This window comes from Salminus brasiliensis, chromosome 1 (genome assembly GCF_030463535.1).
Source record: "Salminus brasiliensis chromosome 1, fSalBra1.hap2, whole genome shotgun sequence".
Classification (NCBI taxonomy): Eukaryota; Metazoa; Chordata; class Actinopteri; order Characiformes; family Bryconidae; genus Salminus; species Salminus brasiliensis.
Window position 1 is genome coordinate 35112655 of NC_132878.1, and position 22072 is coordinate 35134726.

The 22072-nt window shown below is 45.4% G+C and overlaps 1 protein-coding gene across 7 annotated transcripts in view; it reads right to left on the minus strand.

The window, feature by feature from the left end:
* epha7 (eph receptor A7) overlaps nt 1-22072 on the minus strand; it is a 98386-nt gene that overhangs the window by 59683 nt on the left and 16631 nt on the right. For all 7 annotated transcript variants that reach the window (XM_072678568.1, XM_072678541.1, XM_072678559.1 and 4 more), the window contains exons 4-5: nt 13191-13346; nt 3039-3374 (exon numbers count right to left, since the gene is read on the minus strand). In XM_072678568.1, coding sequence (XP_072534669.1) covers nt 3039-3374; nt 13191-13346 — 492 coding nt within the window. The remainder of the gene's footprint in view (nt 1-3038; nt 3375-13190; nt 13347-22072) is intronic.

Consider the following 22072-nt stretch of genomic DNA (forward strand, 5'->3'; position numbering starts at 1 on the left):
TTCAGTGATCTCAAAAGGATTTGCTTATGTAGTTCTCAATGTTTTTAGCAGATCGGCAAGCTTTTGCCAACTTTTATAGACGTCCTACACTGTCAGAATCCATATAAGCAAGTCATCGTATGATTATTTTACAACCTGGCCTAGTTTGAGGCAAGTGTGTTTTGACTGAAATCTGGTTTGCATGCTAATTTCTGAAGCTCACATTACTCATTAGCCACATTAGCCTAGAAGCTCCAGAGCAAAACGAAGGAACTACACACGCTCTGGTTCCATTTGGCGTACGGGGGTGGAACTGTGTAGATTAGATTGTGTTGCAAAGCTATCTCTTTAAGGTCTGTGGGTGGGGGTGGGGTGGGGTGGGGGATACAGTCGTTAGTTTTAGCAAGACCAGGCCAGCCTGTCCAAGCAGCAGCAGTGGTCTCCTGGTTTCAGGAAGCTCTATTCTTCTCTTTATGAAGCAGCCAAGCATCGCTGTGGCAACCCAGGGATAAAATTGAGATCGGGAGGCTTGAGTGAGCAGGGAATCGAGGGTGGCCAGACAGGGTTAAATTCCTCTATTTCAAGTCAAAACAAAGAGCACATTGTGCTGATTACCGTCAGCCTGCCTTCACGGCCGCGGGCCACTGTATCAGAAACGCGCCCGCCGCTCAGATGGTGAAGGTAAATTCCGGACTTTGCTTAAGCTCACGCTCATGTCTTCTCACACGTTCCTTTGTGGATGAGGATCCGGGTTTTGGGAACTGACGTCTGGAGTCTTGATGCCCGCTCTGAAAGGGGGTAGCGATCAGCTACGAAAAATACGGCCTCCTCAATCTGACAACAATTAATGACTCTATATTGCACAGGGTTGCTAGAGTAATTGTCTGTTGTCAGCAAGCCAGGCATAATTACAAGTGGCCGAGGCTGAGATCAAGGTCTGTCTCCAGCTCTCGCTCTCTTTCGGTGCCTTTCTCTCTCTGCCCGTGTGCCCTTGCAGTCTCTTGCTCCACTGTGTGTCTCTGTCACGGTGCCTGTCACTGAACATACATCATCGCTCCCTCATCTCCTCTGCCTCATCTCTGCATCCGTCCAGACCTCCTTCATCCTTCTGTCTACCTGCAGTTATCGTCCCCTTTCCCCCCCATCGAAAAACAAAGGACAAAGCATGGCTATAGCGTCTATAGCTGAGATCCGAGACCTATTACTCAGTTTAAGAAGGAACCACCCAGAACAACAGGCCTGTTTTTTTTTTTTTTAGAAAAATGTGTTTGTGTGTATGTGTGTGTGCTTGCATTATACTTACAGTAAAACACCATGCCTATCGGACTCAGCTCACCCCTATTAATGACCATAGTCAGTATGCACTTTATGGCAAATTGTATTTCATGGGTGCTTGAGCATGAAAGAGAAATCTTGTTTGGAGGATCCATAAAAATAGTTCATTAAAAAAAAAAAAAAAAGCAGTGTGCAGACAGCGATACAGCAGTTAAATACGACCAATTCTCCAGGGGGGGGAAGAAAAGAGAGAGAAAGACAGAGAACGAGGGAGAGAGGGGTGGAAAGAACGACACGCACTGCTTCCTGCTGCCTGAGAGCCTTTCTCGCTGGGTTAATAATGTTACTACAGCATAGGCAGAAATGAAAAAAAAACTCCACTGCTTTGTCACAGGTTTAATTTGTCAGGATAATGTGCGAAAAACTGTCGAGCCTTTGACAAAAAAAAAAAAAGAAAGAAAGAAACTGACAGAAATGTCAGCCTGTCACTCGAAATGGTCTTACAAGGTTTCATGTGGTTCTGATGTGGAAAAAAAAGAACGTCAGAAAGAAAGAGAGAAACGAGGGAATCCTCGCGTGACTTTTCTTATTTATCATTGCTCCATCACTAACCGTGGTATCCAACCGCAAATTATGAACTGCAGGAAAACTGCTGCCAAATAATTTGTCAAATTATTCCCACCGAGGTAAGTACAGCACGCCAAACGCTCCCGGCTTCAAATTACACAGCCTAGCGACGAGAGGGCCGTCCAGCCAAGCAACACAGCTAAAAATCAAGCAAAAACCAAAGTGGCCGCCGCATGAGCGTGAAACCACTTCGCTCAATTACAAACACCCGCTCTGGCGCGTGCCGTCACATCGTAGCGCGTCCTGAAAGTTTGAGAATTTCCGCATGACTTGAAGGAGGTTATAAACACAGAGGTGGGTCCTGTCTGCGAAGATCACTCAGGCCGAGAGGAGGCCTGATCACATAGCCGGTCAGGTTTTGGTCAAACACCACACAAGGCTCTGATCTCAGACTGAAGACGCCTGTTTTCCAGACACTGATTGTTCCTGGACTAAATTCACTCACTTCCAATAGCTACTCATCCTGCCCAGAGCTGGAGACGCAGATTGAAAAATATGTGCATACGTGGATCAAGCTGAATTATTAAAGCTGCCTATTCCCTCAGTTAGCATAGTGTTTAGTTAGCATTGTTAACATATTGTATGGTCTCACATACGATACACCGTATACAATTACGGCAGCAAAACAAATGCTGGCACAGGCAGTAGCTGTCCATTTGGCTAGGTAGTTGCAACTATCAGCAACAAGCAATATTACCTGTTAAGCTCTACAAAGGTTTGTTTATTGTCATGGCTCATGGCTCAACCATTTAAGAGTCTTGTTTTGATTGTAATGATGTCCTTCAATATCATTACTGGAGTTTTGAATTCCAATCACTTTTGGTTTTATGAAACTGTACTTCCATCATGTACCTCCAACTAGTCGCACTACAACTAGCTTGGGGATGTACTGATATGGGAACTATGGACTGATGCTGATATCTGATATTTGCCATGTACATATCTGCTAATACTGACACCTAAAATATGTATAGAGTGTAGAAATTATACTATATAAATATACTATAAATATCGCTCAGATATACCATCCATATATTATATTTGAATCCATACTTTACCAATACAAATAAACAATAGCCATAATATGCCAATACCGACACTGTACAATACGTTGTTTTCTACAATATGCTCAAATAACAAGCGTATCGATGTCTTACCGGCCTGGCTGGTGGCGATGCTGACGGCAGCGAAGAGCCTCTGCGTGCGGCTAAGGTCAGAGACGCCGTTGACGGCCTCTACCTCAAAGGTGTAGTTGGCGTGGGCCAGCAGTTCGCTGATGGTGACGTAGGTGTCGGTGAGGCCGCTCTGCTGCGGCGTGTAAGCCACGTTTCCTCCGCACGGGACGCACTCCTCTGGCTCCCAGCTGCAGCGACGGCAGATAATCCGGTAGGTGACGTCATTTCGGCCTCCGGTGTCAGCCGGCGGGCTCCACTCCAGAGTGACAGTGGTCTGGTTGATGTTGTAGACCAGGTTCTGAGGAGCTGAAGGGGGCCCTGCAGAAGACACATATAGAAGGAGCGATGAGAGCAAGAATGAGATACAGAAAGTGAAAAAAAAAAGGGGGGGGGGGGGGGGGGGGTAATGGGGAAGAAAGAGAGAAGAGAGAGGAGTTATGTAACCCCCACGATAAGAAGAGTGACAGTGACACTGGGTACACTCACTGGATTATTCCTCTCCTCTCTCTCCTGCTGTATTTGCGTGCCATGGGGATCTGCAGAATCCAGCCCCCTGGCAAATACTGACACGCAATTATACTGTAACCCAGATACTCCGAGATGTTCCAAAATGCAGGGGGAGTACGACTTGAGCGCTGCCAAGGTCAGAGCAGACCGGGAAGAGATACAGCGGTGGAACAACTCAATAACAAGCTTCGGGATTCGCTTTCATGGAGGAAGCGTGGAAAGAAAAACCCTTTACCGATAAGGCCGTCTTCCGTTCCCCCTCAAACTCTCGTCTGAGCAGGTAAATTAATTAGCAGACGGAAAGGTTAACAAGCTTCTCGTGTAACGATTAGGAGCGAGGAGAGCAGTAAAAGTTTATGCTTTTGACAGGAAGCGAGGCGGCGAGTCTGAATCGAAGCCAAAATTTATGAGCGGGAATTAAAAGTGAGTTATGGAGTTAACAGCGCCGGCCATGACGGGCTTAAATGGGCTACAATAACCAGCTGCCCTCAACAGGGGGAAACAAGGCGTCATCTCTTTGTCCTACGCAACACCAGACACCCAAGCTCATCTCATAAAATAATGACTTACACTCAGCCTCCGCTATCCTCCCACAGCCAGCAGACGCTCGATTCTATCGCCATAATGTTGTTCGAGCCATTTCACGGCCTGTTTTAGATCCACTTTATTAAAGCTTGGGTTAGAGGAGGCTGTGCTGCTTTTATGAGTAGGGATGTCTGGAATGAGCATGGAGACGATCAAGGCATTTTTAATGGATCTATATTAAGCCTGATCACATGCCCATCTTTTCTTAAGGCTGTGTGTGCCCCACTGTGCTTTGTAGTGGGTGAAAAGTGATTTGGTGAGTTCACGTAAATTCCAGTACATTGTAGTGTACTCTGAGATGAAAATACGAGTGTAATTGCTGTGGAAGTATTTAGCAATTACTGCAATTACAAGCCAAAAATCGCATCGTTTTTAATTTGTTAAAATGCTGTAGCCTATAATATCAAGGTCAAAAGGGAAAATGTATATGAACATTTCTTTTGACACCTCACTTTATATCAATGAATGACCATCATTTGCATTCTACTGGTTCTGAACAGCCGAGTAGTGCTTGGGCCCTAATGACTGCCACTGATTGCAATGTCCTGAGTTGACTGTGGGGTAAACTGCCATAGTGGCTCCCAAATTTGCTGATATCGGCCTGATAGCAACCCTCTTGATTCCCCCTATGCACGTTTTAGTGTTGGTGTTGGTGTTAGTAAATTGGTGGCAACCCAGCATAGTTTACCTAATCTGGACATGACGTATTAGCACAAATATGGAGATGTGCTCGGTGTAGCCTAAACTCTAATCAGAGCTCAATCAGGACATCCTTATGTATGAGCTTTTTCGGACGTACGAGGCCTCAATGCAAACCTCAGCCTAGCTCCAGCGGTATGTCCTGTCCCAAAATGGCCTGGGGGCAGGTGGCTAGGCCTCGAAACCTGACACATTTACTAACGGAACACAGCATTCATATGTATGAGGGCAAAAAGCAGGCGGCAGAATGCTGGGGACGGATAATACGGCACTTACAGTGTGCCCCTCATTAGGACTAATGGCAGACACACACAACTCTCTCTCTCTCTGTCTGTCGCACACACAAACAGAGCCTTCCATATTCATCAGACGAGGAGAGAGAGAGAGAGAGAGAGAGAAAGAATACATGATCGGATAAGATGAAAGGGCCACCTGTGGCGAATGTAGAGAGGGAGGCGTGTGTCTAACTCTTTTTGCATCTCTCTCGCTCGCTCTATTTCACCTTGTCTCTATCTCCATCTCTCACAACCTCACCTACAGATGCTAATGATGTCCCTCCTACTTCATTGTCTGTTGGAGAGAGCAGACAAACACACACACACTTAACCTCCTGGGATGTGTTTATCTTGCATTTCCATGGCTACCTTACAATGATAAGAGAAATGGCTCCAGTAGCGCAGCCACTCTCCTGTTTGGATGTGGAGTGGTGAAGATTGCCTATAAATAAACAACCACCCTCAGATGATTGGAGGGCCACTCCAGTATCTGGATGCCCTGCGATATCAAACAGATAAGCGTTAATCTAAGCCAGAGATAACATAAAGACCTGCGGTTATGTTGCGTTAATATGCGAATCCTCTTGCAATTTGTGGCTATTGAAAACATGTGGCCCGACCGAAATACGCGAAGGACCAGCAGCCTCGGGCTGCATCTCCCCCTCCGGTCTCGGCGGCTCTCGGCTCAGTTCTCCTCGGGCTCCTGCTCTGCTGTGTGCTGATGCCCAATTATAAGGCAAACCACGATGTCCAACGTGGGATAGCGTTACTGTGAGCAGTTCTGAAGCAGGTTCGAAGTTGCAGTTTAACCACTGATGCAAGGAGTAGGTCTGGTTTCACGAGCTCCCAACTGCTTATGGCTCATTAGCTCATCTGAAGAGGCAGCCTCCGTTGCTCATCTCACGCCAAAGCCCACCAAAGTTTAAGCTCCTAACAGCAGTGAAAAGCAGAGGTCTGCTGCCTGGACTGAGCCCGATTTCAAGTTTCAGGTTGGGTCTGGGGTGATTTTTCACATACAGCACTGGACTTGAGTGGTTGAGCTTGTCTCCTCTCGTGCACATGCATTCTCTCTGTCTGACGTACTCTTGCGCGCTCTTGTGCACTCTCTTACACTTGATTTGTCCAGTGTGCTCTCTCTCTCTCTCTCTCTTCATGTCTCTTTCTCTCCCATGAACATGCTTTCTCTCCATGTCTGTCACACTCTCGCTTTCTGTTCAGTGTGCTTTACTTCTTTGTGTTTCTCTCTCTCTCACGCGCTTTCTCTCATGCACATGCCTTCTCTCCATTCCTGTCCCTAACTCACCGTCCAGTGTGCTGTATGTCTTCCTGTCCATCTCTCCCTATCCCATGCACATGCTTTCTCAGTTTGCAGGCCTGCGTGCTCGGGCTCGCTCTCTCTGTGGTTTGGGTTTCCAATCGACCTGTACTAATCAGGACTGATGAGTTTGTGCCTCAGACTTGTGAGTGCGGGTTGGCTTCAGGCTTTACCTGTACCAGAGGTACAGACCTCTGGTGTTATCCCCTGAAATAAGCTTAATTGCGATAAAGGGTTAGGTTAATGATTGTGATGTGAAATTCTTAGCTGTGGCTGAACCTCACCTGCTGTTCAACAGCACACAGCACCCTCTACTCCTCCTTGTTCCCCTTCTCTCTCTCTCTTTCCCTCTCTCTCCTCCCACAGAACTTTCATTTCATGGATTAATCTTCCCTTGCCCTCGCAGACTGTGATGTCTCAATCATGTACTGCTCGAGAGTCTGTGTGAGCGTGTGAATGAGTGTGTATGTGTGTGTGTGCACGTCTCCTCTACAGGGTGCCGTTTGGTTGATTCTGGAGGAGCGAGGCTGAGTGAACCTGTGATTTCTGATGGTGCTGAAGAGCCATGAATTACGCATTTTGTGCCAAACATCGGTGGGCTTAAAACACACACACACACACACAAAATATCTCTCTCTGCCACAACGAAAATGTTCAGAATTGGTGTTGCCGATTCTTTTTATTTTTTTTTTGGGGGGGGGGGGGCTCCTAGGTGGCTCCTAGGTGGCTCCTAAGGTGACATAGTGGTTAATAATATAATAATGACAATATACAGATGTTACAAATGAAAATATTGATATCACAAAATATAAATATTAAGATCACAGATTAATATATTGACTAATTTATTGAGGCCATAATAAATATATCAAGACACAAATAAATAAATTGAGGTATATATATATATGCCACAAATACATATATTTAGGTCAGAAATAAATACATTGAGGACACAAATTAATATATATCAATAGCAAAAATAAATATATTGAGTACAAAATTAATATTGATATATATATAAAGGTCATAAATAAATATAAAGAGACCTCAAATACAAATATTTAGGTGACAAATACATTTACTGAAGCTTTTAATTATTATTTTGCGGCCAGATTTATAGAGTCAACAATTGAGTTCAATGAAATAATTTAATATGTGTAATCTTTCTGTTCTTAATATATTGTCTTGTGGGCTCAATATATAATGCTGTGACAAATAATATCATTTTGGGTAACTATATGTGGACTGTATGATCGTAGTGGTGTGTTTTACCACTTTTCCAATGTTTGAACACTACATCACATTTCTAGTTTTATAGTGTAAAAAGTGCAGCAAATGTGTATTTTTTTTATATTAGTCTTAAATATTCTATTAATATGAATTAAAACATGTAAATAAATGACTCTTCAAAGAACCATTTTTTTCAGATGAGATGTGTGAGCTTGTTTAAAGGACCTACACATAACATAAAGACCATTACGTGTAAGCCGAGAATCCTTTAGGCACTTTTATTTTTATAAAGTCTATTCTTGAAGCAAGGCGATCCTGTCGGAGGGCCGAGGAGAAAGCGCTGCGCTTTTTCTACCCTCTGCTTTCTAGTGACAGAATGTTAATTAGGTCAACTGCTGATCCTGAGAGTGAGCGTGTGTGTGTGAGTGTGTGTTGTGCCTAGACTTAAGGCTTAAGTTTGGAATGCTGTGTTGAGAGCTGGGCTTGGCAGTCCTGGGCCTGCTCCGCCTATTAGAAGTCAAGTCACTAATTAAGCATGGCTAAGCGGGGGGAAAGCTGGCCAGTTGCATTCGGACGCTGCTGAAATCAAGCAGGCAGTAATCCCTAATCTACTGAAGGTGGCGGCTGAACTCTGGCCCCGCTGCTGCAGTGCCAAGGGGAAAATAGGACAGAGGAGCTAAGGCTGGGCTCCTGTCCCACAGCAACTGCTGGCAAAATGGAAGTACTGACAGAAAGTCAACTAGTTTCAGTGGCCAGTTCAATAGAGGGGGGAAAGGGGAGTCTCTCTCTCTCTCTCTCTCTCTCTCTCTCTCTCTCTGAGACAGATTCATAAGCGTGGCTTTATTGCCATATGGTATATGGTCCAGAGCAATGCATGAGATGCTTAATATTAATAGTGATAGCACTTATACTATTAACCTCCCTCTTTTTCCTTCTTTCTAAATTCCTCCCTTTCTCTAACTCTTTCACACTCTCACTTTATCTCTCTCTATTTAACTCTCTCTCTCTCTCTCTCTCTCTCTCTCTCTCTTTCTCTCTCTCTCTCTCTGTCTCTCTTAGCCTCTTTTCTTCCCTCTCTCTGATTTTACCTCTATCTTTCTAACTTTCCCCCCGCATGCACTCTCTCCTTTCTCACTGATCCCCTCTCTCTCTTCCTTTCTTTTCCTCTTTTCCCATCTAACTCTCTCTATCATGTCTTACTCTTTCTCTCTCTCTCTCTCTCTCTCTCTCTCTTCCTCTCTCTCCCCATCTAACTCTATTAATCCTCTCTCCATCTCTCCTTTTCTTTTCCTCTTTACCCCATCTAACAAACTCTCTCTCTCCTTCCTCCCTCCCTCCCTCTCTTTTTCTCTCGCTCTCTCTCTGCCCTTTAGAGACCCCGCATAGTGGCAGCTTTCAGTGCACAGCTGTTGCATGATTGATGTCTCTGAAACCTGTCATCAGCCTGCCTCTCCCCATCCAGGTAGAACAATAAATAAATAAATAAATAAATGAATAAATACCGCCCACCTCCTCCACCCCCCTCCCCACACACACACACCCGCACCCAACTCCTCAGATGGAACAGCAGTCTCCTGATATATCTCATTAGTTCACAGTGCTGCCTGAGACTAAGGCAGGGATTATTTGGTGCTGGGCCAAAATACACACCCACGAAAGCTATTTGTGAGCAGATTTAGTGTTGTTTACGTTGTTTTTTTCACTTGAACAATGGCATGCCTTTGCCTTTGTGAGCTGCCGGAGAATCTCCGCCGTCTGCTTTCCTCCCCTGCAATCAGAATTTTATTGCTCTGCGTCTTAATCCGTGTTCTGAGGAACTGTGTTTGTACGCATGTGAGTGTGTGAAAGAGTGTGTGTGTGTGTGTCTGTGCTTGCGTGTGTCTGTTTGTCTAAGGCCTAAGGTTCGTCAGGCTTACACACGTTCATTTAAAAGCTGTCTATGTGGATGTTTATTCAGCAGATGTAAATTTGCCTCCAATTACCGGCAAGGCTCCCACGACTCTAAATCCCCCAACGAAAAGCTTCATCCCAGACAATTCACACGGCCACAATAACTTAATCCAGAGATAATTAAGATAAAACTTTTGAAGAGCGCAGCCTAACACGGCGGGTTGAAGGGCTCGGGCTAATGGACGGGATTTTAAAGTTCCTCCTCTAGTGACAACCTAATTGTACGCTCAAACTTTTGCGCTATGAGGCCGTTTGAGTGTCACTGACTGTGATTCCACTAGCTCACAAGATCTTATACATACAGCCATATCATACGCAACATTATGAACACCCACCTAACACCTGCCTAACAGTTGGAATAACCACCAGTGTCGTGACATGGACTGTTTTAGGTCATGGAAGGTGTTCATTATACAGCCTAACTGGTCCACAGTGGAGCATCGTCCACAGTTCTAGTCTCCGGAGCCGTCGTTTTCCTCTGGGACAAATGGCCCGTGGGGCACCACTGTACTCAATGTGTAGGAAGCCCATCTTCAGTACACCTGCACTATGGCAGCGTCCAAGATGCTACCATCCTTTGTCCGGCACCCTATATCATGCCTATTATGCTGCTTTTGTCGGAGTAGCGCTCTCCACTGTCCATGAAAGGCATTCTATAGATTTTGGAGCATTGCTGTGAGAATCTGATTGCATGCAGCGACAATAGTTTCAGTGAAGTCAGGATTCTCTATAATCACCACCCCACCTCATCCCCAACTCAGCCCAAAAGCATTGGATGGTGCTCCATCCATCATTCCAAAGAACACTTTGCAGCCCTGTAGCCCATGCCTCGTATCAGGCACGGTGTCAATAGGTTCAGGCTTATCTGCTTCAGAGAGTCCTATTCTATTGGCAATACCTCTCTACAGGGACTAGACAAGCTGTGTGTGTCTGTGTGTGTGTGCACGCATTTGCACATCTGTGTCAGAAATGGATGCAACTTATCATAACTGAATGCATTCCTTAGAAGGGGTGTCCACAAACATTTGGACACATAGTGTAGTTGTTAGCCACATTAGCCTTGGAGCTCCAGGGCAAATCTAAAGTAGTAAACATGTCTTGGCTGATCTACCCCATTAGTATAGCAGCTACTGAAGGAAAAGGAAAAGGGATGGTTTTGCAGCCCTATCCTCCGTGTATGTGTGTGTGTTTCTCTGTGTTTGCCCTCGATCCACAAGAGAAGCGAAGTGAATGTTTTCATTGCCAGACACGGAAACCACAATCCAGCCATGAGAGAGGGATCTGTTGCGCACAAAGAGAAAGAGAGAGAGCGAGGAAGAGAGAGGCAGGCTTTCCCACGTTCTTACTTCTTATTTAGTATCGCGGGTAACAATTAGACGAAATTGCTTACAGTGTGTTCCTGTCTTTTGATTTGGTCACAAATGAAGCTGGCGTGTGTGTGGAAAACGTTTAGGGTGTGGATTTGAGAAAAATGCTGAGAGAAACAAATGGAAAGACGGAACAAGAGAGAGAGAGAGACAAAGAGGGAGTGGGTGTTTGTGGAGCCTCAGACATGAGAACTCCTGAGCAGTGAAAAAGGTGACAAGTTCAGAAAGCAACCCCCCGTAGCGAGCTCCGGCAGCATCGTTCCTTGGAGAAAACTGAAGTGATTTTAACATGAAAATGCCGATGCATTGTGGGTAACTGCTGTGAATTACTTACCGTGGAGTTCAACAACTATGCCAATTCAGGTCATGTCTAAAAGTCTCACTTTCAGACGACTTACATCCAAAAACAGCGTCCTTTGTGCTTTACTGGCACACCAACCTATTGCTTGGTCCCCGATAATTGCCACTTATCATGTCATCTGAATACAGCAAATGCTCATATGCCCACAGTGTGATCAGAAGAGGGTCTGCTGCAAGTTCTGTCTTGTGTTTTTATTCAGCAAGTCATACAGCCAGCCTAGCACCACTGGCATCACACAAGCGCCTCTCAGGGGAGCCGCTGTTAAACTCGTCACTGACTTTCAATGCAGAAACAAGGTTGATGTTGTTTCGGGCTACAAAGGCCAAATCTCCCTTTTTTCCCCCCTTTTTTCTTCAGAGCTCACTGCATCAGCTGTTTCCTCTCCCCTGCCTCTCCACCTCTTCTCTTTCAATACTGCAGGTTTATCCACCAGTTATTTCCCTTCATTTTAAGAGCAGAGAGGGAAAAACAGCCCGTGGTTCTGAAGAAACCTGTTTTGTGGTGGATTAAGAAGCATGCGAACCCCTCCTATCAACAATCCAACATCTCTCTCTCTCTCTCTCTCTCCCCTTGGCTCGCCTGTGTAAACAAGTCATCAATGGCTGGCGTGTAATTGAGGTACTAGCCATAACAAATGAAAGTGGGGGAAGAGGAGGGGGGATGCAGAATGAAGAGAAAAGAAGAGAAGAGAAGAAAAGAGGAAAGAAGAGGAGAGGAGAAAAGCTGAATGAAGTGGAGAGGAGAGAAAAGAAGCAGAATAAATAGAAGAGAAGAGAAGAGAAGCAGAATGAAGAGAAGAGAAGAGGAGAGAAGAGAAGAGAAGCAGAATGAAGAGAAGAGAAGAGAAGCAGAATGAAGAGAAGCAGAATGAAGAGAAGAGAAGCAGAATGAAGAGAAAAGATGCAGAATGAAGAGAAGAGAAGCAGAATGAAGAGAAGAGAAGCAGAATGAAGAGAAAAGATGCAGAATGAAGAGAAGAGAAGCAGAATGAAGAGAAGAGAAGAGAAGAGAAGAGAAGCAGAATGAAGAGAAGAGAAGCAGAATGAAGAAAAGAGAAGAGAAAAGAAGAGAAGAGAAGAGAAAAGAAGAGAAGAGAAAAGAAGCAGAATGAAGAGAAGAGAAGCAGAATGAAGAGAAGAGAAGAGAAAAGAAGAGAAGCAGAATGAAGAGAAGCAGAATGAAGAGAAGAGAAGCAGAATGAAGAAAAGAGAAGAGAAAAGAAGAGAAGAGAAAAGAAGCAGAATGAAGAGAAGAGAAGAGAAGCAGAATGAAGAGAAGAGAAGAGAAAAGAAGAGAAGCAGAATGAAGAGAAGCAGAATGAAGAAAAGAGAAGAGAAAAGTAGAGAAGAGAAGCAGAATGAAGAGAAGAGAAGCAGAATGAAGAGAAGAGAAAAGAAGCAGAATAAAGAGAAGAGCAGTATGGCAGGGGGTGTCTGGGTCCTGTGGCTTCCATTTCTGACAGTAATTGCAATCTAATTTGACGGGAAACAGCAAATTGCCCTTCTGATCATTAGCTACCAGACAGAGAGAGAGAGAGAGAGAGAGAGAGAGAGATTATAAAGACATATTGGGGCAAGGGGGAGGAGCTCATGTCTGAATCTGGGCTGGATGGAGAACAGATCAGAGGTTTTGGGAAGACCAGTGAGAGTATTTTACGATCAAGCCTGTGTGTGTATGTGTGTGAGGATGTATAAAACTGCATGCCGGCATCAGTCTTGAAGAAATATATGTTCTTTTTCAAAAGAACTGAATTGCTGTGAGGTTCAGAAATACTTGTGTGTGTGTGTGTGTGTGTGTGTGTGTGTGTGTGTGTGTGTGTGTGTGTGTGAGAGAGGCTCCACTCACTGGTACAGGCGATGGATGGTGGGTCAGACAGCGCTCTGTAGTATCCGTCCTCGCAGTCACATCTCCAGGAGCCCTCCCTGTCATTATAGCTGTGGGCCGGACAGCGCGAGCACTGCAGATCCTGAGACGAAGACTTATAGAAGCCACGGCCACAGGCTGAGAGGGAGAGAGAGAGAGAGTGTGACGGAGAGTGAGAGAGAGCCTCTTTCACAGTTGAGTTCACATAAAAAAGAGGGCAGGGAAGAACAGATCAGTGAGCTTGTGCTCACATCTTACAACAGCTGGTGTTTGGATCAAACTGCCCCTCCGGCATCATGAGCATACTTAACTAACTCTCTCTCTCACACACACACACACACAGACAGAGCAGAGCAGAGCAGAGCAGAGCAGCACATGTATACTTAAGAGTGATGATGTTGAGCCCTCTGTAAGTACTGACAAGTTTATTCTTAAATAGTCCATCTGGGGGGGGGTGCTGGGTTTTGGGGGGGTGTTCAGAAAAAGAGAGCGAGAGAGAGACAGAAAAAGGGAAAGACAGATAGATAAGCAGACAGAGAGATAGAAAGAAAGACAGAAAGGCAGAGAAACGAGAACGAGAGAACAAGAGAACAAGCAAAAAAGAGGCAGAAAGAAGAGAGAGAGCGAGAGACACAAAGAGAAAGGGAAAAGAAAGAGAGAGAGAGAGAGAGAGAGAGAGAGAGAGAAAGCTGTACTCCAAGCACAGCGGAAACAAAGGCAAGGTTAGTGTAGAAAATGGGCAACTTAAAGGGATTATTTCAGTATTTCACCTTTAGTGAGGGGGGGTGGGGTGGGGTGAGGTGTCGAAGGACGTCCCGCAGGCAGCCCCAGATCACAGGCAAAGCTCAAATTAAGGCCGGATCGCCCGAGGCACCGCGCAAGAATCTCCCTCACACGTCTCAATGACAACGAGTCATTTACACCCTCAATTTATTTCATCAGACCATATGGACAATGTTCCTAATGAAGCACCATCATAGTAACGCCAGACCCTGTGAATTATAGCCAGTATGAAGAACAGGACAGAAGCCTTCCAGCTTAACTTTCAGTCCTACACATAGTTCTTAAAGGGGAAGTCCACTCTCTGTTTTGAACAAGTCTGGCCTTAAGATGTAAACAAAGTTGGTGTGAAATGGTCTGTTGTAGAGAAACCTGCGTGGCGGTGAACAGTGGAGCCTATTTACTATCCCAAACCAGCCATGACCCAACACATGTCTTCTTCTGAAGTTTTATTGCTAGAGATGTAGATGCAGGTAAAACAGTGGTAGGTCTAATAAAACCAGCTGTCTTTGAGGACTATTTTGCCTTACAACATCCTAAATATGTTTCTCCACCATAATCAAAAATCTAGTGGTCACACAAACACTGAATTTACGACTGCTTTTTGGTACACACACTCACACAAACATCATACGTGGACCTCAGTGGGAAAAAGGACAAGATATAAAAAAAATAGGATAAGCAGGATGTGGGCCCTTCAAGCACGGTCGTGCTCTGGATGACTGTGCTTGAAGTGCATGCCTGTGTCAAAGGCTCTTGTATAGACAAGTTCCTCTGCAGTGACTGGTTATGTCGCAGTAACAGCTCAAGTAGTCTTTGTGCTGAGCACACTGCTGTCCACTTGGAAAAGCTCTACCATTCAGCACTTGATTTTTGTGCTAAGCGGATCACTGGTAACAATACATTGCCAGTGTTTGTTAGCAACGTTAGCCCAGCACCCATCTGCCATAAGCTAAAATTGCAACCGTCAGTTTCCAAAAACACGTCTTGGCTGATCAACTGCATCTCAACTGAGAGATAAATCATGTTCATCTGATTTCTCACCAAATCGTCCCTTTAAGGGCTTTAATTATGGTGAGATTGAAATGCTCTATGGCTTGCAGCAATTATAGCACTAGAGAGCAGCAAACCCTGAATACTTCAGGCCAACTTCAGTTCTGTGTCTGAAACATCTGACACTTTGATAATTGAATGAAACTGCGCACCCGCACTTAATCGGACACAAATTGACCCTATTTAAGACGGGTCAATTTCAGTCTGCCCTGGCTGTTATAATGCTGATTTCCTCTGTTTCAAGATTCAGGCACAAAATAAAAAGTGCTATTCTGAGTCTGGCAGGGCTAACACCCACACAAAGACTACACCAGCTGTTTGTGCAAAGTGGCTTTTTGGTCAAAAGGGGGAACCAGGCCCACGTGATTTCTCTTACAGCCCAGAACCATGCCTGGATGTTTGGGTGGATGTTGGCGCATGTGCTGCCATGCATTTTAATGATGATTACCGGGGACACGCCGCTATCGGCTTTCCGTCCAGAGACTATTCCTGTTTTAAGATCTCAATTTCATTCCATTTTCTTTTCTTTTTTTTTTTTTTTTTTTTTTCTTCGGGAGCCTGTGAACACTCCTGTGACGAGTCTAAAATGGAGGGAGCGGCAGAGGCCTCGCGGTTTCCTCGATTTTAACACCTCGTCGCTGAGAACGAGGTGGCTTCTGGGGAGAGAGGTATCCCCATTTCAGCTACATGAAAGCCCTGTCACTGCCTATTTACCTCAGAACCCCGGCCTGGCGCGAATAAGGCCGCTCTCCGGCAGCCAGAGGAGAAAGAGAGATGTGATTTTATCTGTGATATTTCTCGACCTGTGAGGACTGGTAATTGAAAGCAGGAGCTCTAGTTCAGGCTGTGGGATCTGGAGACTGGAAGCGTTACAGTGGACAGAGGAGCTCTGAGCTTTCATGCTCTGGTAATTCGACTTAAGGCTAACTATTAGTTCTTTACACTCCTTAAACTGCAAGCTTACTAATCTAAATTCAGCGGGAGATATTTACTGGTGTAAAGTACATGATATGTGTTCTAACAGTACATGAAATAATAATAATACACATGATTCAATGCATTTAAGCACCAAATAATACAAATGAAACTGGAGAGTGGAGCAAATTAAGTTGCAAGGCCTACTGATCATCGTAGGTCTCCCACGGGGGAGGTGATGTTGGTACCCACTATACAACCCTAACTGCTAGTGCTAATAGTAGCATTTCAGAAGTACCTAGAAGGACACAATCGAAACTTTTATTGAATTAAGAATTTTATGACTTATTATATGCTGTATTCAGTCTATCATGAATGACTTGGCCTCAGCTATGGAGCTAATCTGTTCTAGTTAAGCTATGTCATGTAGAGTAAGCAATATCCCATACAGGTCTCAAAGGGTTAAATACTGAAAAAAATCCACAAAATGAAGTGCTTATCTAATGACTCTACATCTGTTTGATTGATCTCTCCTGATAACAGAACTCGAGAAGCATTTCTACAAAAAAAAAAATCTATACAGCCATTTGGTACTTGAGGGATGGCTAGCAATGAAAACCAAGAAAGAAACCATTACACATGCTGGCAAGCCGGTGTGTGGGTTAGTCTTTGGGTGTCTGAGCCCCTGCATGAAGCACAGATCCCACATGAGCCGAGGGCTTAAGCCCCGACCACAGTCTCCCAGCAGCTCCCTCAGCTAACATGCTAAGATTAGCGCGTTCGCAAATCACCAAAACAGGAGGGCCCTCGACCCCGCTGACACGCCGGCTTCTTACGGCCGTGAAGCAGGGGTGGTTTATTTTTATGTCCCTGCAGTTGGGTTGGAGGGGGTGTTTATTGCGGCGTCTGAGGAGCCTGAGCATCCCTGACATGTTTACACAAGCAACCAGGCGGCAAATTAGGCTTCATATCAAAGCGTCCGCTGACGTGAGGGACCGGCCTGAAAGCCGGCTGTCTCTCTCCCGCCTCGCTGAGAGTGACGTGCGCAAACAGAGCAGTTTCTGAGGCGGGCATTCCAGGCCTGCCGGCACGGCTACCCCTTTGGCTACAGTGATTCTTGGCACAGCTAGCCGTAAAAACATACCGCTGTTATGCTAAGATTCGAACCTATTCCCAAAGTGAATGAATGAGGGTGTAGCATGTCTGCTCCTGCCGGCCCGATTTCAGATGAGAAGAGCGAAGATGGAGTTCGCCAAATGATGCCTTTGCGGACACAATTTCCGAGCTGACAGTAGCATGGACTAACATGCAATTATTACCGCTTCAGGGACCCAGTGTGCCAGGGTGCTCTCGAGAACATGACGCATGACTTGTGAACAAGGCAGCGTGGAAGGATCTGACAGTAGGATAACATGCACCACTTAACTGGCCATTTGCTTCGAGTTGATATCATGACGTTCTGGAAAAAAATAAACCCGGAACGCTAAACAACAGCTGAGAGCGGGCTTTTGTCTGAGGTGCCACGAGCGTGAAAGGCGAGCTAATGGAACGAGCTAATGGGCTGTGCTGGTTGACATGGGCGGCTAGGGGAGCGCCGCTGGGAGTGGACAACAGCAGCACTCATTTACCGCACAAAGAAATTAGCCGGCCCCTTAGAAAGCCAGGCCGAGGTTAAACGGAACGAGACAGCAAGAGATTACCGCGGGGCCTGACAGTACTCTCAAGCTTGGAGGCGGGCGGCGAGGCCCGGCGTCTGTAATTTACCTTCCAGTGAGTGGTCGAGCCTTCTGTTTGTGCCGTGGGGAGAATAATGGATTTTCCTATTCATGGCCTTGATGGTGGAGGAAGGCCTTGCAATCCTTCCACTCCAGAGAGAAATGAGACTTGGCTTGTTCCACTGAAAGTGTTTCAATGACATTCCACATACCGAGACAGCGCCGAAGACAAAGAAGCGCTATCTCCTATGGACACTCAGGCGAGAAGAATGGAGCGCTCAGTGGGTAAGGATACTGGTTTAGGGCTTTTTGCGAGTGAGTTTGGTGCCCAGTTTCTTAACATTCTTGAGTCACGTCCAGACGCTTGCCATGTTTGCCGACTGCCAATCTGAGGAAGGGTTGATGAGGACATGCAAAAAAGTAGGAGTGAAGGGGATGGATGAGCCTTCCTGCCGGCAGTGGCATTTTGTGACAGATTGACATATCGTTTCTTCTGGCCATAATAGATGATAATTATTTCTAATGTCCTGATGTGACAGTCTGGCACCTTCGCTGTTATTTTCCTCCCTCAGATAATCTAACACTGATTGACAGATTATTTTGTTCAGGTGGCCTCCAGCGAGCATTGTCTCTACGCAGTTCACAGAACCTGAGCGTAGAACAACTGTTTCGTTCGTTCCTCGTCAATCCCAACGCACCGTCCAAGAGACATCTACTGTGAGAAACTTGGTCATCTGCCATCCAACTAAGAGGAAGTCTCTGAGTGTTTAGTGGGGAGCTAATATTGAGCTTCTCCTCCAGTAGTTCAGCATGCTGTTACTGCAAAGTTGGCACATCAGCATCTCATTTGGTATCATTGATCCAGGACTTTTGTGGGAAAAGCAAATCGAATAGAGTCGCTAACGTACACACATGCAGGAGATAGGCCTCTGATGGCCATTTTAGTAAAGGCACCAGCGATGCTCTAGTGTCGGGTTAAAGGACCCGACCCTCTGCTATGTACCCCTGCTCGGTTGCATTGGGAATTAACCTCCGTATGATGGCTTGCTGAACAGAGAAAGAATACCAGGCGGCAGGGACAGTATGAAGACTGAAGAAGGAAAGACAGGCAGACACAGAGATAAACAAAGCGAAGGGAAGAGAGTCTGAACTAGTGAGTCTTTCTGAATAACGCTGGGCTGAACAGGTCAAATTCTGTTGTTTCGGGGGAGACTTGTACTTTCCTTAAGCGTTCTCCAGTAAAATGCTGCCACCTGCACTGCAGCTATCATGTCTGAATGATAGGGAAATGTGTTCTTTTCACACCACTTGACCTACATTTCATGTCTCTTCCCCTTTTTTCTCTTTTCTCTGCTCTTTATTCCTACCAGTTAGAGTCTATGTGTAACAGCGGTTTTGCTTAAATCAATGCACTGCAGTGCACTGACTACTGGGCTATTGTCATAACAGATCTGTGTTTAGATTTGACAAAAGTTCTATGTAAGAAAGAACTGTACTGTAGGGTTGAGGAGAAGCTATGACTTCGAGCTTCACTAATGGCCACACATTTAGACTGTTTATTTGGCATCCAGAAAGGCTGTGCAGTGCTACTGCTGGCAAAACAGAGCATTTCTATAATTGCGGCCAATGTTAACCAGCTGTAATATTAGTAAGTGGCATGATGGGAGTGTATGTTGAGTGGCCAAGTCTGGAGGGGAGGGCTATTCTTCAAACGAAGTCAAAACACTAGGAGCTCCATCCTACAGACATCTTAAACTGCGTCAAAGCCTGTAACACGGCTGTACAGTGGCAAAAACAAAGGATCGAGCGTGAATCAGCCCTAAATTAGCTGATAACCCATTATCTATTCAAATAATCTGGTTTGCTCACTTACTTTACTGTACTGGCAACCCCTCAATTCATTCATTCTCTCCCTTCCAGTTCACAGGTACTTGAAAGTAGTGCTAGAAGTCTTGCCCAAAAATCCTACTGGTAGTGTGGCCTGCTGGCCTGGCCAGGGAATCAAGTCCCCAAGTCTGCCACAGAGAGGGCAGTGTTGTCACCCACTATGTTACCCGTCTTGACCTATTGGAAACCAGTTGGACTACATAATTCAGACAGAAATGAGGAAATGCTTCACCACACTCCTTGCACACAAAGCAACAGGCCTTATGCCTTCAAACATTTTAATCTGGCCTCTGGCACCACCCCTGCTTCAGGAAACAAGAGCAAGGGAGCGCAAAGGAAAGAGAGGGGAAGGAACCGCAAGGCAGCCAGAAAGCTACACACACCAAGGCGGAGGATCCAGTTTCTTACGTGGCTGCTCTTCCAGACACCTACACCCGGCCTCAGAGCGCAAAGGGGCTCCGGACGTGAAGTACAAAATGTTAACAGAAAGAGGATTGTGAAAACGGGCAGATTAAATGGTTAAAAGATGGATCGTGTTTGGGCTAATTCGCGCACAACCCCGGCGCATTACCGCAAGCGAGCCGGATTACGGACGCGCTGGCTTCATGCAGACAGGCTGGCCATTCACGGCCGCTACCTATACGGAGGGGGGGAGATAAGGAGCTTTCGCAAGCTTTCGTCTGAGAAACAAAAGAGAAGATTAGCATTCTCTTACAATGTGAGGAAGGACACTTCCTCACAAGGGACGCTGCCCTCTCTCTAAAAAAGCCGAGGATACAGTGGGAAAGGAGCTACGGGGAGACGTCTGAGCGTGAGGCCATGTTACCAAAAAACATGATTACTCTTACTAAGATCCTAAGACTCGTTCAGCTGCGGTGAATGAAGCTAGAACAGGTAGCAGCCAGAGCCTGGCATAATTAGCCAAATAAAATAACAGACATAAATAACAGCTTGGAACGGCTCACTGGGGGGGCATTGTTGAAAAGCCAGCTGCTGATAGTCGGAGAACTGAAGATCAAACGCAACCTCGTTTTTGGAAAGGCATCAATCACAGCAAACGACATCTGAGCAATGGGATCCATTAGCAAAGCAGGCAATTATGAAACAATGCTTCCGCTCATTGAAGAAAGACAGAATAAATAAATAAATAAATAAATAAATAATAAACCTGACGGCTTTATCTCGTGAGCAGCAACGGACGAGCGTGGCAGGACAGCGTCTCCACCATTCCAGCTGAGCGCATTAGTTTCCCGACAGTCGCGTTTGTGTTGGCTAGAGGCGGTCATCCCCGCTGCCAAAAACCCCAATCTTCGAACCTGCTCCTCATTATTCAAGTGTCAGCCGCGGCGAAAATAGATCTGATTAAGAACTGAGCGCGACGCAGTGGAAATCTACTGTTACGGACGCGCTGGAACTCAAGAAGCGTCCGGGGTGGCCCATCTCTCCTGCCAGATGTTCAATGAGTCAATTTATGGCAATAAAAAAGAAAGAAAGGAAAAAATGTTATGTAAACATTACACAAAGGGGGGGAGGGGGTTTGCAAGGCGGTTCGTTAAGGAAGATTTTTGTGTCTTTATGAAAAAAGAGTAGGTCCTGCTGGGGTTTCACCAACAACTGGAAATGCATCAGAGGGGCCTTTTTTTTTTTTTTACTTAAGCTATATTTAAACCGGTGAGTGGATGGCTGAATGTAAAGTTGAAAAATGAGCATTACCTTAGGCACCTGTAATTTCCCTCCCCTGAGAGAGCAGCTGATTTGTTGCGCTCATGTTTAAAACAAAGGGGTTGTTTTAACATTAAATCAGTTATCCTGCACATAATTTATAGGCCTTGCTATGCCGCGCCAGAAACGGCGCCTTGTGCGCTTATGCAAAAGAAACAGAGGTTCATGTTCTGATAGTCTTCAGCACATTGTGCATGCACCTTCCTGAACTGAATGGAGAAAAATAAGCCATAAAAAAGCAATAAATAAATAAATAAATAATAATTAATCAAAACAAATAAATAAGAAATGCCTGTCCATTTTTACAATTAACAGTAAATCTGCACAATCTAACAAAGAATAAAATGTGGATTTAAGCAGACTTGATCTACTGGGCTTAACATCAAATACATTACATGGAAACATCAAACACATATGTCCCGATACGATTCAGTGGACTGGGATTGGAGCTGATACAGGCATGGTGTAATGGATGAGGTATTAGCTATTTTGAACCCAATCCTGTTCAGGTCCTTTGTTTTTACCGCTGTGTTCTAGCAGATCTTCTAGCAGTGTAGAGTGTCTGGTGTCCTCTAGGTCCCATTAACAGAAACGCTCTGTATAACCAGCAAGAGCATCATACATATTTCTTTACTTTTAAACCAGCTCTGACCAGTCATTCAAAACCCAAGAGGAGATGACTATCATGGTGCATTCACCACAGTACAAAATTCATTGGACGACATTGGCCTTAGTCACCAGGAAGGCCAGTGTGGCTCTACAGTAATGAAGTCGGTTATGTGATAGCTTTCT